Below are 19,479 nucleotides of genomic sequence, written 5' to 3'. Positions count from 1 at the left end.
TATACAACTCGCAACATCTATGTCTAAAATGCTACGAATATTCTGTTGAGTCATTGTTTGCATCAAACGATTCAAGATTTGGTATATTTAACCTTTTCAGAATAAAAAATACATCTAAGAACACAACACGCAATCAACTATGTCTAGAGCTTGCATGCATGTATTTAAAATAAGCATAAATCAAATGAAACAATGACATAGAGAACCTCAAATCACGGGCATTAAAGATGATAAAACATTCACCCAAATAACTCCAACCTAGAAAAGATTTAGTTCATGGATGGAAAAGTTAACATCAAAATAAAATCATTCATCATAGAATCAGGAAAATAAAGGCAAAAATACAGGAATTCTCGCTACACTCCAGTTTCTCTTTGATCTTCAGATTGTACGTGAATCCAGGATAGTTTTCTTTCCCCCTTCTTCACGTATGTATTCTGCTCTCTTAAGCTGCTACCCTTTTCTCTCTCTCTAGAATTATCCACCAGAATTTTCTAAAGAGAAAACTAATCCCTAAATCGTCTCTAATTCTTCTCTCCAAAAAATTCCTCTCCTCCTTTATTTTCTCTTTCCTCTTTTATAGGGTAGGTCCCCCACTCTAATCATACATTTTTCTCCCTCTATTTTAAATGGATTTATATGGTACACGGACAGTTGGCTGAGAGTGGTGATGACTAAGTGCTGTGTCAGTTATCTTGGAATTGCCATGGCATTTATGTTGGCAATCCATCCAACCTTTTGCCATGGAAATATTTCACTTCCTTCTTTCTAGTCCTTCATTTTCTCATTTTCTTCATCTTTTTCTGCACCTATAGCATATAACAACCAATTCTCTTTCTCCCAACATGAAAAGTAACATAAAATGGCATTCAAGGCACAATCTAAGCATTATTATGTAATGTTCTAAAAATAACCTAAAAATAAAATATATCTACTTAAGTATAGGCATTTAATCAAGTTTAAATGCTCGAAATATAAATTTTTTCAAGATTTATCACACCACCAAACTTGAATTCTTGCTTGTCCTCAAGCAAAATATGTGTAAGTTTGCATGAATGCATGAATTTGCCATAACACTACAATTACCTCATATAGTGCTAAACTATCTGAAGTAAATTTTATACCTCCATTCTCAACAGTCTTCTATCTCAAAAAATTGGTTCAAATTTTATAGGTTTGTTTAACATACGAGGTGCAAAAAATGTTACCCAAAAATATAATTTCCTAAATATTCATGCAATTATGACTATAGCAAGCACCCCCTAATGTACTTAGTCTATCTTTCCACTAAAACTCAGTGTCTCTTCTCATAATTATTTTGTCATTGCATACTTTAGTTATATATTTTTTTCCTAGGGAATTCATTTTTTCACATGATTTCTTTACTTGACAATCTCAATGGAGGATACACTAGATTGCCAAATATTACATCACGCCACAATTTGAATGCAATTCACTCATAAAGCTAAGGCTTTTGTCTAAAATGATAGATGGAGCAATATCGACTCTCTTAGCTACTCAGCCGACTACTACAGTGGAGTGCCCCTAAACTGTTTTCTCTCTTTTTTCTTTTTCTTTTTTTTTCTCACTCTTATTTGATCTTGCTTTTCTAATCAATAATACAATGGAGAAATAGAGTATTAGTGACCTACTCAACAATTTCAAACATTGGAGTGCTTCATAGCGTCCTTTTAATTTTCTTTTTGATTTACCCTCAGCTTTGCCATGGTATTTGTTATTACACATTGCTAATTTACTGATCTTAGGCTCAAGAATTTTTAAGTGTATTAAAAGAAACCTACTATAGACTAATTGCAATTATAATTAGGGCATTCTACTTTTAGGGATCAATTTTCAAACAATTATCCTAAGCTAAACATACCTAATCAACTATCACAATTTTCTAAATTTATCGAAGAGTTATTATCCTCATCGAACATCAAAGATAAAAATATACTTTGTAATAGGCCAATTTTGACCTGGGCCAGATTTCAAAACAAAACCCAAACCAAATAAATAAATAAAAAAGAGTCCAAAATTAATAGTCCATTTACAAACCAAAGAACCCAAACTAAAACCCATTACATATCAGGCCCAAAAGCTAGCCCAATCAGATAACCCAAAACTAACCCTAGCCCAATTAGCCTAAAACATTTCAGCAAAAATAAACCCTAAACACTAGCCTGTCACCGCACCTAGGAATGTCACTGTTGCCGCCACGTCGCCGCACACCAACCTCCTCCACGCGCGTCTGACACATGCAGAGAGAAATCAATGCAAGACAGCAGAAGAAACAACCAGAAAAAAACAAAGAAAAGTAGAAATTAAAAGTTGTATCCGGCTATAAAAGCCTAAATTTCATCTTTGTATTTTTTTTACAAACACATTAGAAAATAAAAAAAGAAAACATAAAACAAATTTTAGAGGTGGTTTTTACTTTCGTTTTAAAATTCTTGTTTGATTTTTTTTACATACAAATAATAAGAATAAAAAAGGAAAGAAAAGGCTCACCTGAACGCCCCGACCACATCGTCGGAGATTCTTTCTCCGTCGCCGAAGTTGGGTTTAATAGCGGGTGGAGGGTCCTTTTCTTTTTAATTTTCTGGACTAGGAAGGCTTTGCCTACAAATCCGTTTTAAAATGGGCTAAAAACCTGATTTTTACGCGGCTTCGACCACCGCCCATGGTGGAGCCACGGCGGCGCTACGACGGTGACAATGACCGACCAATGGGAGGGCTAAGAGAGACTGAGAGAACTCTCAGATTTTTTTGAAAAAAACGAAGGCTGGAATATTTTTTTCTTCTAATTTTTTGCTATTTATATAGGGTACAATACGGTGCCGTTTTGGACTTAAGCACCAATGGCCAAAACGCTGTTTTGCATCAGACCCGAAAATCGACTCGAATGCGGCTAGGATCCGTGCGTTTTTTGCTTTGATGGGCTATTTGCATATTCAGCCCTTCCGCCATTTTTTTACTTTTTAATTTAGTCTTTCCTATTTTTATATATTTCCATATTTTACCCTATAACTCTGTTTGAATTTTATTTTAACCCACCTGAGAAACGACGCACATAAGGAATTAGGGGTAATTTCATGTTTACCCCCTAGTCCTTTTAGCGTGTATCATTTTAGCCCTCTTTTATTAAGTCCTTTTTTTTTAATTTATCCCTTAAAATTCATCTAAATCCTGTTTTTAATCCTTAAATTTCCATTTTAATTTTTGCTTTTGTCAATTAAATTTCAACCCTTTTTATTTTATTTATTCATTATTAATTATTAATTTCTTACGCTTAAAATGTTTAAATTTAAAATATGTATATTCATTTTATTTGTGTATTATTCTATCACCTTTTAAATACTGAAGTTATTATTTGTGCTTGTTTTACCTATTTATATATTTATTAATTTTTTATTTATTCGTTAGATATTTAAATGTGGTGTTATTTGTTATTTATTTCATCTATTTATTTTTATTCTTTCATTTTTAATTGGATGCTATTTATACTTCTTTCTCATTATTACTATATTCATATTGTTACTACCATTATGTTTATCTATTTATTTTTCATTTATCATTCCAATATTCCGTCCGTATAGTCATTTTATACCAATTTATCATCACTACATCATGTATTATGACCATTCTTACGTTATGCCTAAATAAGATAAGTGCACATCGTTTTAAAAGAAAAATTACGCTTGTATTTATTCGTAAAAAGAAATTCTCAAAATAAGGCAATGTTTCGTTTTTGGAAATTCAAGAAGTCGTACCCTAACTTATAGGGTTTCGATTTTCTTATTAAATCTAAACAACAGAACATCCTCCTAAATTTAAAATACCTAAGTTTTAAATAAAAATCAAAGGCAATCTTATTCTCGAGGGTTCAAATGTCACATCCTAACTCACGGGATGTGGCATATTGTTATCGCAGGACGAGTGGGCCTTTGCTGCTCATTTCAATTTAATTCAAGCGTTTTTAAAATTAACATCAATAAAAAAGGGATTGTATTTTAAAATCTTTTTCAAAATTTCAATTTTCGACATTAAGACATTAAGTAATGAACTAGGTACCAATTTTGAGCATATCGAGGGTGTTGATCCTTCCTCGTGCGTAACCGACTCCTGAACCCGTTTTCTAAATTTTTTAAACCAAAAAGTATCGTTTTAGTAAATTTAAAATTTTATTAAAATGATTAAATTATGAGGTGATCAAATCACACCTAAATAAAAAGGATTGGTGGCGACTCTATTTTCGTTTTTAAATAAAAAGTCAACCCCTTTACAAAAAAATGGTTTTGACATACTTGTCATAGTCTAGCAGTTATTTGGCATTTGTATGTCATGGCAAAATGAATGAAAAATGAACAAATATTAAAACACATATCTAATGTAGACTATATGCACAACACCCCCAAACCTAAAGGATGCATTGTCCTCAATGCATGAACAATTTAAAATTCCAAAGTTCAAAAACAAACATATATATCTACAATGCAATGAAAAAAAATTATGAATGTAGAACAACACATGGTATATAATGAAAAATATGCAAATGAAAATAAAGACGAAAGCTTGGAAAAATTTTGGTGTTACTTTAATTCGGGCAGTTAATTTTCGAGTAGTGCGCTTATAACGCTGCTTCCTTTTTAGCGTATTGATTGACACCTCTTCTCCATAAATATCATCTAATTTTGTAAGACCATCAATCAGTTGATTAATCTCACAATTTTGCTTCGATATGGGTGCAATTGATTGAGGTGCAGTAGCAAGTTCAGTTGGTGCAAGAATATGGCTCACTTCTTCTCTTTCTCGGTTAGATTCAATGTTTACTGATTCTATCTTCTCTTCATCACCCTTTGGTCATTTTTGCTCCTTCTCCTTAGTGGCAGTGTGTGTGGTAGGTCTAGGCTCATCAACTTCAGCTTCATCCTCGTCCCCTTCATTTTCATCCGATAGCAACTCATTTTCATTGGGTGCAAATCCACCCTTTCTTTATCAGACTTCGTGATCTCATTAATAAGGTGATAAATTAGAAATGAAAATAACGTTAAGTAATTAAAGATAAAAATAAAAAAATAAAAAATAAAATTAAAGTAAAGAAACTAAAGAAAAGAAAGATAGAAAAGATTTTTTTTTACGCTTTTTCCAATTTCGCAGCAATTTGGAGTTGCTAAGTCTCAAAGAGATTGAGTTGCTTCTGTAACTGACCGAGTGAGTTGAGCATTTTCTGTTCAAACGGACTGTTGGAGATAGAAGATTTTGCTGAGACAAACATTTTGCAAACTTTTCCTCTATTGCCGTTTCTAGCAAACCAATGGCCTGGCAATCTTCACTCTCACCAACACATTTCAGGGCATCGAATATGTTGAATGTAACCTGCTGATCATTCACCCTCATAGCTAGTGTGCCTTTTTGCACATCAATTAGGTAAGAAAATGGTGGAGGTGGTCGTCCTTCAGGTTGCTGATATTGTTTGTTGTGGCATTTTTGTTGGCAACATGATCTAATTTTGCCACAACATTTTTTTGCTGACCATTTTTAGACGCTAAATGCTTTTCAGTTGGTTCTGAGATCTATTCATGATCGAGTCTTGAGTCATCATCTTCTGCCGTGGCATCTTTAACAACATCATTCAACTGAGTTCCACTTCTGAGAGCGATTACTTTGCAATGCTCTTTTCCTTGTGATCTTGAATTCTCAGTATCACTTGGAAAGCTCCTTGTGGTCTCGAATTTAAAGTATTTGCTATCTGCCCCACTTGATTCTCAAGAGCTCGTAGGGACGCAACTTGACTCTAGATTTTGACATCATTTTTAGCCATATATTCCTTCAACAGAGCTTCCATAGATGAAGAAGGTGATGCTAAACTTTGTTAAACATCTTGCCATGGCATGGGTTGATTATAATCAGGTGGTGCACTGATGGCATTCTGTCGAACAACATTGCTGGAATTTCCCAATCCTTGATTACTCCAGCTGAAATTTGGGTGTTGTTTCCACCCTGGATTGTAGGTGTTGGAATATGGGTTGTTGTTCCAATTGAAATTTCCCATGTAATATACTGATAATGGGTTTGATCGGCATTCATCAAAAACATGATCTTCCCCACAACAGACACATGTTAGCTCGACTGCTTTCATTTCCTGCACTGAAGCTGGTCTCTTCAATGTTTTAATCATATTAGTTAGGGGTGATACCTGAGTAGTTAATGAGGTATCGCATCAAGTTCCATAGCTCCAGCAACTCTTCTGACAGTATCCATCTTGTAGTTGGATATTGATAATCGTTGTAGTTGGATATAAATTTTTTTATTTAATTTTTATAATAATTATTTATAATACATTTTATATTTTTATAAATTTTTATGTTTTTTTAAAAAATAGCTATTAAGAAAATAATTCAAAATACCAAAATAATATTTTATTTATAGTTTAGAGATCAAACTTGTTATTAATAATTATTGCCTAAACTTTTAAAGTTGGATGATCGAAATGTAATTTTCATCAAAACTGTGAAGCAATCGATATAGTTTACCGTATTTAATATACTTATCATGCCTGTCCTCGGCATTTCATGGCAGATTGCTCAGGTCTCGTCTTTTTAACTTAATTATGTGACATGATTTAATTAATTGCCATGGTTATAAATTTGTATTTACGATTTATATATGCAATAATCACTATTGGGATTTGGTTGTACTCTTTTCTTTTCTATTTTGTATTAGTTTCTTTAATATCAATAAAGTTTCGTTCTTGCCATCAGAGTTTATTGCCACCTTGTCGGAAAAGATAAAAGCTTGAAATGCATTAAAATTTTAATCGAGTTAGTAATGTTAGGAGAGAGAGTGTTATGGATTTTTGGAGGATTTTTAACAAAAACAAAAAATAATGGGGTGAAAGATTTATAAAAGAGGATTCCAACACTCATAGGTATCAACATTGACACGGTATTTATTAATCGTAGATCATGTTTAAAATGATATTGGAGTTGCTTCTTGTCTTGTTGAAAGGATAGAGGCAAGAAATGCATTAAAATGTTAATCAAGTAAGTAATGCCAATAGGGAGAGTGTTAGATTTTTATTTTTATTTTTTTTTGAGGATTTTCAGTGAAAACAATAGAGAATGGGGTGGAGAATTTAAAGGAGAGGATTTCAACACTCAAAGGTGTTGAGTTCTTTATATTAAATGAGTTGGTTGGACCTACGAGCAATAAATACCATGTTAGTGTTAACTACTTTGAATTCAACATCCATGAATGTTGATGTTTCTACATTGTTCTTCACAATACTTTTCTCCTTATAGTCAATGCACAAATTTCATGGGGATTTGATAATGCCCTGACCTTGACACTCATAGATGTTGAGATACTCATTTAAGAAGCAAAACATATTTCGGGAAATAACTTCTCCACCACATATTTTAATATATTTTTTGCTATACTCAAATATAAAAAAAAATCTAAATTTAAATTAGTCACGAATTCAAAATAAATTAATTGAATTGTTAAAATATTAATATTATAGTGGTCAATATCTTTTATCGTTTAAACGTTAGTTTAAACGTCATTTAGATTTTACATGAAACATATTATTTTAAAAAAATCTTTATTATTAAAATTTAAAAGATTTTCTTAACAAGTTAAAACTAATTTATTCATACAATAATATATATTTAAAATTTGAATATCATGTTATAAATATGTTTCACATAAATGATAATTGGTTATTAAAATTTAAGAGATTTTTCTTACCAAGTTAAAACCAATTTATTTATATAATTAATATATATGTATTTAATAGGTTGTACATTAAATTTAGTTAATTAGAAAGGAATTTGAGGTGAAAGTATTATGGAGGCCTTGTATTAAGTGTGGGGATGTATTTTGCTCTATTAGAAAAATGAGAAAGTCCATGTACGGTAGATAAAAAAATAAATTGATTATTCTGTTAAAAATTTCATATATTTCTATTGTTAAAAATTTGGTCATTGTACGTCAACATGAGGTATATGCGGCACGCCATGTATAATTGTCTAATTATTTCGTTAATCATGTCAATTTTAACTCTAGAAAGTGGATAAAATTTTAATTAAAAAGACTAATTTGTTCTTTGGTTTAATATATATATAGATTAATTTATTTTTTAATAAAATGAACAAAATAGAATTTGACTATTAGTACAGAGACCTTCATAATACTTTTACTAGGAATTTAGTTGATACAAATGATAATTTAAACATTCATTTAAATTTAAGAATAAAATTAAAATTCTAAATCAGAATATAAAATAAAGGTTATCTTAGAATTTATTTAAACACAATGATAGGGACTTCAAAATGTAACATTTCCCAATAGAAGTTATCAACTTCGCAATTAATTTCTAATCCTCGTACCTCTCGCTTGTGAGGTCAATTATGTCATTAGGGTATACTATATAAATCCCATATTCTAACATTTTTATCACTAAAATAACCTTATAGTATAACAGCCTATCATTAAAAGCAAATAAAAAAGAACATCTTATTAATGTTGTAACCTATCATCCAACCAAGGGCCCTCTTCTTCCCTTTCCTTTTCTTTTCTTTCTTTCATTCTACACTTCCATTTGATCTGCCATTGAAATATATGGTATCATATTTCAAGCATAATTTCCCAGTTTTTATAAACCCTAATCACCCATTCCCCATGTCAAATTTCAACCCATAATTAACCCATTTAAAAGTTTCATACTTTCCTTTCCCCCTCCAAAAACCTTGAATTTATCTCAACCTTGAAAAACCCAAAAACAGGGAAAATAAAAATAAAAAAAAAGGAAGAAAAAACCCTCAGAATTGGAAAGAAAAAAAAAAAAGGAAGGGAAAAGCATCATCTTCATTTATTTCAGGGCTCTGCAAATTCATCAACAAAAAACGTTGAAAAGATCAATACCCGGAATTTGTTTTCGACCAAAAACATTAAAAAGAACTTTTGTTTTTGTTGTAAAAATTAGAAAAAAAATTTCAAGGGAAATGCCAAGCGTAGCTGTAAAATTATATAGTGTATTCTTCAAGTTCCTCTTGAAGCAGCGTTTGCAAAGCTGGATTCAAGACCCTATTGACGAATCCTCCAATCCTTACGGTGTCACGACCCGACCCGAAGAATCCGTTTCCGCTCCCAATCCTTGTTTCACCGACGGTGTCGCCACTAAAGACATCCACATTGACCCGTTTACTGCCCTCTGTATTCGGATCTTCCTCCCAGAATCGTCTCTTTCCCCTCCCGAACAATCCCACCCCAAATCCCACCTCAGATCCTCCCTATTAGACCCCAATTCCATTAACCACCGGAGGAACAGCTATGCTCCTTCTGATACCGGAACCCCGAGACATGATTCGAGAAGAAGCAGTCTTGATGGGTTAAATTCAAGATCCGACAATAATGTTTATCGAGGTTATTCACCACAACCTCAAAAATGTCGAAAATTGCCGATAATGTTACAGTTTCACGGCGGGGGTTGGGTTAGTGGGAGCAATGAGTCGGTCGCCAACGATTTCTTTTGTCGGAGGATAGCGAAATTGTGTGATGTTATAGTTGTGGCCGTTGGTTATAGGTTGGCGCCGGAGAATAAGTATCCGGCGGCTTTTGACGATGGATTGAAGGTCTTGAATTGGTTAGGGAAGCAAGCGAATTTAGCCGAGTGTTGTAAGTCAATGGGGAGTGGGGCTCGTGGGGTTGGAGCAGAGTTTACCAAGGCCGAAGTTCAAAGACATATTGTGGATGCATTTGGGGCTTCCATGGTTGAGCCATGGTTGGCAGCTCATGGTGATCCATCAAGGTTGTTATTCCTTCATTTTAACCATTCAATGTTTCGATCTTCTTCTTCTTCTTCTTCTTCTTCTTATTTTATTATTTTTTATTATCTTTTTGTATTTGTTTTTGTAAATGAATTTATTTGATTGAAAAATAAAGGGGTTAGTTAAGTTCAATTTTATCCTAGTATGAATGGGATGCTGTGATTTTCACTTTTGTTTGATGTTTTTGTTAGATTTTCTGCTATTGATGTGTTTTTGGCTGGATGCATTGCTTGTAGTTTAGTTTATAGGTCGATTAGGTTCACGATATGAGGTAGAAACTGCAACTTCGATCATAGAAGTTTGACTTATAAGCTTAAATTCGTTCAGTGTCGGTAGATGCAATGTGGGTAAAATTTTAATCTGAATTGGTTGAACATGTAGGGTTAGTTAAATTCAATTTGATCCCACCATGAATGTTGATACTGTGATCTTAAATTTTGTTTGTTTGTTGTTTTGGGGTTAGATTTTCTGCTATTGATGTGTTTTTGGCTGGAGATATTATGTGCATTGGTTGTAGTTCGGTTTATAGATCCATTAGGTTTACCATATGGGCTAGAAACTGCAACTCGATTATGGAAATATGACTTATAAGCTTAAACTCATTTGGTGTCAGTCTATGCAATCTAGGTAAAGTTTTAATTTGAATTGGTTTTATAGTTTTACGATAATTGAGTGTTGGATTTCATATGCATTGCTTGATTTTGTTTTATTTGGTTGAAAATTTAGGGGTTAGTTAAGTTCAATTTGATCCCAGCATGAATGAGATACTGTTATCTTTACATTTGTTTGATGTTTTTGCTAGATTTTCTGTCATTGATGTGTTTTTGGCTGAAGATGTTATGTGTTGCTCATAGTTCTTTCTATAGGTCGTTTAGTTTCATGATATGAGCTAGAAACTGCGACTCAATCATGGAAGTTTGATTAATAAGCTTAAATTCATTCAGTGTCAATAGAGGCAATGTAGGTAAAGTTTTAATCTGAATTGTATTATATTTTGTTTTATTTTGTTGAAAATTAGGAAGTACATCTTGATTAGGGAAATCTGACTTGTAAGTTTGAATTCAATGATTGAATTAGATAGCTATAGGTAGGATGAATGCTTGTGAATGAGGTTTTGATTGCTAACCGTTTGATAGTAACTTAGTTTGGGTAATTTGTGATCGTGCTATAGTGTTCTAATATAGGATCTATATTGTTCAATCTCCAAAGCCCAAATTTCCCTGAGAGCTTCAGTGACTTTAGTCTATTCTCTTTTGTGCACTTGCGATCTCCTCTTCACTGAATACAGTCCAATATTTCAAAGTAGTCTTTTCTATGTAAAGTTTCAAGTGCATGTAATATCAAGCACTTCTCTTTAATTTCTGTTTCTAATTTGATTGCCTAAGATGGTATTGAGATATTCGTTTTGCTCGCTTTGGCCCTGGGTTGTAGCATTTATCTACCTATTTTATTAGTTTTGATTGATGTTTGTGGTTTTAATTTCTTAGACACTAAAAATGTATATGCATGCATTATATTCTATGCTACTTGAGGATAAACTGTATTGATGCACGCTTGCTGCAAATTGGCTTATTTACTTGTATTTTGTCGAAGGATGTCCCAAGTGCTACTAAATTTACCCTTGTAACCGGAAGAGAACTTATACTTTAAGATTCTACCTTTGTGTTTTGTCCAGATCTATTTCTTCCATTAGGTTGGTAGGGATCGATGAATTTCTTACAGACCTTTCTTATTAGTTATTATCTCTGCTAGGCTTTAATGTTATTTCTACTTCCACATTATTCATGCATTTAAGAGTATTATAGAGATTATAACTTATCTGAATGAGCCCATTTTTGAACTCCTGCCTAGTGTTGGTAAACTTGCTGGTTCTTAGTATTTTCTCGAATATGTAGATAAATTCTTCTATGTTGCATTAAAATTTCATATGGCGATTTTGCCGAATCTTTAATTTTTGACATTGTTGAAACAGATGTGTTCTACTTGGGGTGAGTTGTGGAGCAAACATTGCGGATTACGTGGCTTGCAAAGCTATCGAAGCTGGCAAGCGTCTGGATCCTGTCAAGGTTGTAGCACAGGTTCTAATGTATCCATTCTTCATTGGAAGTATTCCAACAAAGTCAGAAACAAGGTTGGCAAACTCCTACTTTTACGACATGCCAATGTGCTTACTTGCATGGAAACTCTTTCTTCCCGCGGAAAAGTTCAGCCTTGACCACCCGGCTGGCAATCCCCTCATCCTAGACAGGTCTTTGAAGCGCATGCCCCCGACACTGACAATCGTAGCAGAACATGACTGGATGAGAGATCGGGCCATTGCATACTCAGAGGCACTTCGGAATGTAAATGTCGATGCACCTGTTCTCGAATATAAGGATGCGGTTCACGAATTTGCAACCCTTGACATGCTTCTAAAGACTCCTCAAGCTCAAGCATGTGCTGAGGACATTGCCATCTGGGTAAAGAAGTACATCTCATTTCGAGGTAATGAGTTATCTTATTAAGTGGGAGGTTTCAAATGTAGAAAAAGAATTGCAGCAGTGCATCTTTTTCTGTTATTCGATCAACAAAGAGAATGAGAACTCTTATTAAGTGGGAGGTTAAAATCCAGAAAAAGATTTGCAGCAGTGCATCATTTTCTGTTATTCGATCGACAAAAGATAATGAGATGATGCAGGGTTGCCGTAAACAGGATCGGGATAATCATATCCCATTTATTCACTTATTGGTAATTTATCATTCTAACTCGTACCTCGGTTTTCGGGTTTCCCCCATATCCTGTTGTGCTTGTGAAGATGAGATTACTCCTCTTGACTGCTGATGTAACAATTTTTTTTTTCTTTCCAACTGTGAATTAAAATGTATCATTTCTCGTGAATAGAGAGTTTTGTTATGTATTTACAGTAATAGCAATGGCAACTTAACCATCAAAGCTTGTGGCAATATAAACCTTTGAAATGCTTGTCTTATAGAATTATGTTATGAACCAATTTTGAAATTCAAGAAATGAGAAGAATTCGGGGATTTCAAAAGAGAAGAAAGGGTTTTAGAAGAAAGAGAAAACTCATAAATTCATTCGTATTGATAATGTTATGGAACAAAGAGAAGCAACGGTCAAAACTTCTTAAGTTTGATATTTCAGTTGTTATTTCTTTTAGCTGTTATAGTGTGAGCTGTAAAGCGCAGCGTTTCATTCCTAATTTTAATGAAATGGTGTGTGTGGAATAGGGGTTTAAGACTTTTAAAACAATTTATTTTGGCTTATGACGTTTAATGAAACGGTGTGATTTGAGGCAGTGTGTTAACAATTTTCAGTTGGTTATATGGTCATTACTCACCTTTTTTAGCACCAATCAAGGGTGGGTAATACGATAATGGAAAATTTGAGTGTTGCTTTTCATTCCTCTCTTCTCTTATTTCTCTCGGTTCTTCTCCTTTCTTCCCTTCTTTTTTATCAAATTTCCTTCTCAGAATTTTACACGTAACAAAGGTACCAGAGCTATTCCGGTTCTCATGGAAAACGATGGAGTCACCATCAAGTTGCAAAAAGAGATGAGGTTGTTGCAACATGAGCTGTCTTAGTTGTAGATGGAGTTTACACAGATTGATGCCAAAATTGGTTCACATTTAAAGGACTTTCATAAAGGTATCAAAGGTGAGATCTGTTTTGAGCTACATTCCCTTTTTGAGCAATGCTTTGGTTAGTCATCTTCTGCAAGTGCTACTGGAATGGTCAAAGGCAAAGGTAAAGGCAAAGGGATTCTAGAGGTCCTCCTCTTGGGATTCCTACGGAGCACTTGGCCATGTCCCCTATGCCAGATCTGGGACACGTTGGTACTCCTTGTCAAGTTGGATTCCTAGACACAATTTGTAACACCCTTTACTCGACCTGATCGCCAGGTCTGATTACTAAATGTCACAATTAAATCGATTTATTTAACAATATTTCTAACTTGATTTATTTACAACTTAAATAACGCTAGATTTAATACATATTTTCACATAACTTTGCTTTAATATCTTAGATATCAACATATTTCGAAATCTAAAGGTTCAAATTAACTTTCTATAATTACTAAGGTTCTTATAATCATTTTGCCTTATTGAGCATCTATATTTATACACAATGACTTGGAACCTAAAATTTCGATAAAATTACACTTATTTGAACCCTGAGGTGTAGCCTCTTAGGGTTCCCCTCTGTATGCATGATGCAGCTACAAAGCCATTCGTGTGGACTCGGCGATGCTTGGTTTGGTCTCTCCACACAATCCTAGAGTTATTCCTTGACCTTACATTCAAGGTAAAATACTCGTAAGTTCGAATGAACTTAGTGAGAATCTATACAAAAGCATTCGTAAGTGACTTTCGAAGTCTCAGGTAATAAAGAACTAATTTTTGTAGTTAAACTCCCTGAGTTTCATAGGGGTTTTCGCAGTTTGACTGGCGCAGATGATGCCCATACATTCTTCTTGAACGAACTGGCAGCGGACATATCAGGCGGATTTGGTCGTAATTATACTCTTTCTTACATCCCCTTTTTAGACTTAACTTTGTTTTGTTTCATCATAAACTTTCATTCTACCTTATTGGTTTGTCTCATCAAAGGATAACCACACAAGCAGATATACGGATTGTTAACTACCTTTGGCAGACTTGTAGGTAATTTGCCACAATGACGGATTTTTACCTTGATCCCTTCATTCCACATTGAATTCGATATCGACTTACTGTATTATCTTGATATTTACCTTCTTATAACTTAGCTTGTGCATATACTTTTTCAGAAGAAAACCAATTTACCTACATCCTCGTATGAGGCCTTTGAATATAAGATTTGGAGGATATTTAAACACTATGCTTTTATTGTAGAGTTCTACCTATAATATAGTCCCACTGTACTTTCCCCCTTCAAGATAGTCTGAATAGATATTTTCTTATTCAGATAGTCCTAATGGACTTCCTCGCCATCGATAGTCCTGAATGGACTATCTCTTCGCTAGATCATGTAAGGTGGACTTTCCATTTATAGGATAATCCTTAGTGGACTTCTCAACACTAGACAGTCCCAATGTACATCTTTTTTCATTCGCTGGTTCTTGCAAACATTTCTGTCTTCAAGATGATCCTTAGCGGACATTCCACATAAAATAGTTCATAGCGAATTTTCTGTATAAGATAGTCCGTGATTGACTTTTCACATAAGATAGTCCTTGGCAAACTTCCCTTTTCTGGCAATCTCGTTACCAATATACACTTAGAAATAGGATGTGGAGAATCGACTTACTTCCTCATAACCCATGTTGGCTTGTCTGTCACCTCTAGCAAACTCTTAATTGTGGATACTTATTTGCAATACTCTGAAGGAAATACCCTTATTTTTCCATACACATCCATGTACAATGCGTGTTCTCGTATTCCTCTTGCCTTTTCATTTTGGCAGGACCTCTTATCCGCACACTTTTCAGTGTTCTCATACACTATTACTGTTATAATTGACTTCTTGTCACGTGATCCATATAATGGTTTTTGCATATAAGCCCCGACGTGCTTTCCCTATTTACTGTCTTGGCAGACTTCATTTTTCCATAATGTATACCTGTCTTCCACTAGATTTTGCCATGGCTAGCTATGGACTTTCAACTCCAAAGAGTCAGGAAACCATTTTCATGGTGTCACTCCGTAGAGCCAGTAGATCATTTCCATAATGCTGCTCCGTAGAGCTAGTAGACCATTTCCATGGTATCACTCCATAGAACTAATAGATCATTTCCATAATGCTGCTCTATAGAGCCAGTAGATCATTTTCCAACCAAACTTCCTCAAGTCCTCTTTCAATTTGTCTATTCTTCCATCATGCCAACTTTCCTATCTTCAACAAACCTGCCAAATACTTCATTCTGTACTCCACATTCTATAGTCATGCATAACACACACATCATTACAATCAATACTACTTATCCATACTATATCATGGAGTACGCCACATACCAGTTCATCGATACACAGTTCTATCATACAAATCAAAGATCATTCTTGCAAACATTCATGTATTTATATAGCTTAATGCATGCACATCTTTCTCATGCACTGTAATCATATACAACTATAGAACTCAAACTGAACTTAGAGCAGACATACGAGCAGAACACGCAAGTAGCACAACATCCAGCAAACACCCAAAGGTGGAGTACAGAAACTCAACTGCTACCCTTCGTCCTTGCCAGCTTAGCTTTCCCAAATGCCAGAGCCTCCTTTATCCTGATAGCTAAGCATGACAACCAGTATACCAGTTAAATTGAAAGTATTGAAGCTTTAAAACCCATAATCCAATAGAGTTCATCGATTTCTTACGATTCTCCCTATCTTTCAGAGAGGCATAAAACTCATAAATAATTGCATCGATCACCGGTTCAATTGGGGTCACGCAAAAGTTGTTCCAACGGTGGGATTCTACCAAATCTCAAATGTTATCATAAGCGAACATGGTGGGATCTAACCTACGTTCCTAAATAAAACAATGCCCACTCATTTATAAAAAGAACTTGCCCACTTTCGGGTTATAGAAGTGATTGACATTGATATTGCTCAATGCCTAAGTGGGGCATTGTTGTTTTCATGGTTCTATTTTATGAATTAAAGCAAAATAACAACAACCCAAACTATAAAATTAATTAAACACAAGGTTAGAGCACAAAACCTCGGGTAGTTGCAAATGAAATTCATTCCTCAATTGATGTGGAATATAATTTTGAAATAGAAAAATGAAACTAAAAAACCCCTGAAGGAAAGAGAAGAGAAAAACTTACTTTTAACACCCCTAACCCCTCTCCGTCACGAATTAGGGTGACGGAGAATTACCGTTTAAATTGAACATTTAATACACATTTTAAATGTTATCCAATACACATTATAAAAAATCATTCACATACATATCGTCCCTAAATCGAGCCCTCGAGGCCCAAAAATTATCTTAGAAATGAATTTGGGACTAATTTGAAATCATTTGGAAAGTTTATGCAAAAACTACAAAATTTTAGAAATAGGGGTCACACGGCCGTGTAACCTTCGAACTAGGGACACACGGTCGTGTCTCAGCCTGTGTCCTCACCCGTGTAACTCACTAAGTAGGGTTACACGGCCATGTCACATGCCCGTGTACCATGCCGTGTAACTCTCGAAATATCCCCACATGCTCATGTGTCAGGCTGTGTGCTAACTTGTGTAACTAACTGAATTGCACCATAAGCACTCAACAGATGACACACGACCGTGTCGTCAAGCCGTGTATCTCACACGGTCGTGTCATCAAGCCGTGTGTCTCACACGGCCAAGTCACACGTCCGTGTCTTTGGCTACATGAACCCAAAATGTACCTTAAACAACAAGTTTACCATTTCAAGCTTACTTGAGCTTTAAGCAACTCAAATACCAAGCATTTAACCTATTCAAAATACGATTAAACATACTCAAAACATGCCAAAACCATCATCTTAAGTGCCTAACCAATGTACCATCATTGGTACCACATTTTATATCATCAAAACACATTAACAATGCATCATCCAAATCAAAGTTTAAAGAATGCCAAAATCACTCGATCTATCCTAACATATAACTACATAAGACATCAAGCTTTAAACTGCACAGATATATTAAACCTTGGGTCAAAACAACATACCAACATTTAGCTTCAAAAACAAACATATACTTATATATCATAACCACCATTATACTCATAACTCAAATTTACATCACATTCATAAAACAACTATTATTATATAACTTAAATATATACTAAATTAACATATATATACAATATAAACCATTAATGTCGTCCACTACTAAGAATAAATGTATATTTTCTATTTTAATCCCTTTAATTAATTTTAATCTATAATTCAACTTTTAACCTTTACACGATTTAGTCATTATACTTTAATAACTCTTAATTTTACAAAATTCACTTAATCAAAATCTAATTCACTATAAAACTAACCTCATAAATATTAAAATAAAAACATTTAAGAGTTTGTTTTACAGAAATGAAGTCCCGAACTTCATTTTTTGACACCCTAACTATCGGGTCATTACATTACTTATGGAAATTGGAGGTAGGGGATGGGTAAACTAAAGGCTAGTTCTTGGGGAAGAGATGCGACAGATAGAGGAGGGTGTTTTATCTTATTTGAAGGTTTGAGATGGATGTTTTCATGCCTAGAACTAGTGGGTATAAATAGACTTTCAACGGGCTTTAAGCTTGAAATGGCCCAATTTTAGTTGAAAAACAAAGGAGTGCCGTGCCATAGCTTGTGCATGGCACGACATGACACCCTAACATCACCTATTTTTGGCTTCGAAGTGCTTGTTTCTCACCATATCTTGTGCATGCCACGACACAACTTTGCTTCTGGCACTTTTCTCTACTTAGATTCTCCTTGTCCCATTGTGTCCGGAAACTTGTTTTCTCCTAATTCTAAAATGCAATTAAAAATATAAAATCCTAAAATATAACTAACAATAAAAACAATGAAAAATAAAATTTAAAATAGAAGTCCTTATTCAGAGTCGGGACAATCTGTATCGCCCTCGAAGAAGAATTTTCAACTGGTCCTCGACACTTTGATCCGTTGTTTATTCCACTATTGATAAATCTAAACCACAACCTTCGATCGATTCCAATAATATCACCTTATCTTAGAGTCCATGTCGCGAGAAGCTTTGGTTTCACGAGCTTTATCTTCATTTTCGAACGAGAATGAGATAAGCTAGTCGATTTCTTCGACTGACACCTCCTCAGTTATGGCCAGAAAGTGTATCAGCTGGTTTACACTTTCATTCAAAATCAGTTGTAGCTCATTTACCTCTAATTCTACTGCTACATTTATGTTAATTGGATCAGAGACATCTTTGGTTATATTTAATTCATTCTCGTCTCTGGTTCCAACTTCTGTTAACTTTTAAGATTTAATTTCGAATGATTGTCGGTATACATTGGTTTGGCACACTTTCTGGCACACGGCCGTGTGACCCAACATTGATTACACACATGGTTGGCACACGGTCTGCAACACGACTGTGTGAGCCTACTTCAAATGTCCACACAATCTGGGTTGTGTCACATAGCCATGTGACCTTTGTTTCCAAGTTTTTCTTGTTTTGTCCAAAATTGTTAAATTTGATTTAAATTGATCCTTATTTATTTCTAAATTGTTTTTAGGGCCCCGAAGGCTCAATTTAAGGCTCAAATATGTATATTTTCCTTGATTGTATTGAGTTGATTATGAATTAATGTTAATTTGTATTATGATTTCAATTGAAGTTAAAGGTTCTGTTTTGTATTGTAATACTCCATAACCCTAATTCGGCGACGAAAAAGGGTTAGGGGTGTTACAAATATAATGGTTTAAGATGGATTTTTTATAAATTAGTGATGTTAACATGTTTATTTCATGAGAAAGTGTATAATAGTGATATTGGATTGATGTTTTGATTATTTGATTTAAACTGAGAGAGAAATAAAGAAGTCTAACCAAGAAATATGACAAGTGTAAAAGTTTGAAGAAAGGTAGAAGAAAGTATAGGAAGTTCAATTAAGTAAATTATTATTTGAAATATTAATACTAGGGATAACGAATGAGAAGAG

At 34.1% G+C, this 19,479-nt stretch overlaps 1 protein-coding gene across 1 annotated transcript; it reads left to right on the top strand.

The window, feature by feature from the left end:
• The first annotated feature begins 8,508 nt into the window (after positions 1–8,508).
• Positions 8,509–12,807, top strand: LOC105798409 (probable carboxylesterase 11). The gene is made up of 2 exons (XM_012628461.2): positions 8,509–9,814; positions 11,806–12,807. Exons 1-2 carry the CDS (start codon positions 9,009–9,011, stop codon positions 12,335–12,337), a joined length of 1,338 nt encoding a protein of 445 aa, XP_012483915.1. The 5' UTR covers positions 8,509–9,008; the 3' UTR covers positions 12,338–12,807.
• Positions 12,808–19,479: the final 6,672 nt, after the last annotated feature.

Source organism: Gossypium raimondii, chromosome 9 (assembly GCF_025698545.1).
Source record: "Gossypium raimondii isolate GPD5lz chromosome 9, ASM2569854v1, whole genome shotgun sequence".
Classification (NCBI taxonomy): Eukaryota; Viridiplantae; Streptophyta; class Magnoliopsida; order Malvales; family Malvaceae; genus Gossypium; species Gossypium raimondii.
The sequence above is the reverse complement of the archived record's forward strand: the minus strand, read 5'-3'. Positions and strand labels throughout refer to the sequence as shown.

Coding starts and splice junctions, on each gene's coding strand:
- LOC105798409 (XM_012628461.2), top strand. CDS start 9,009: ATGCCAAGCGTAGCTGTAAAATTATATAGTGTATTCTTCAAGTTCCTC. Junction 9,815..11,805: donor GCTCATGGTGATCCATCAAG/GTTGTTATTCCT, acceptor TTGTTGAAACAG/ATGTGTTCTACTTGGGGTGA.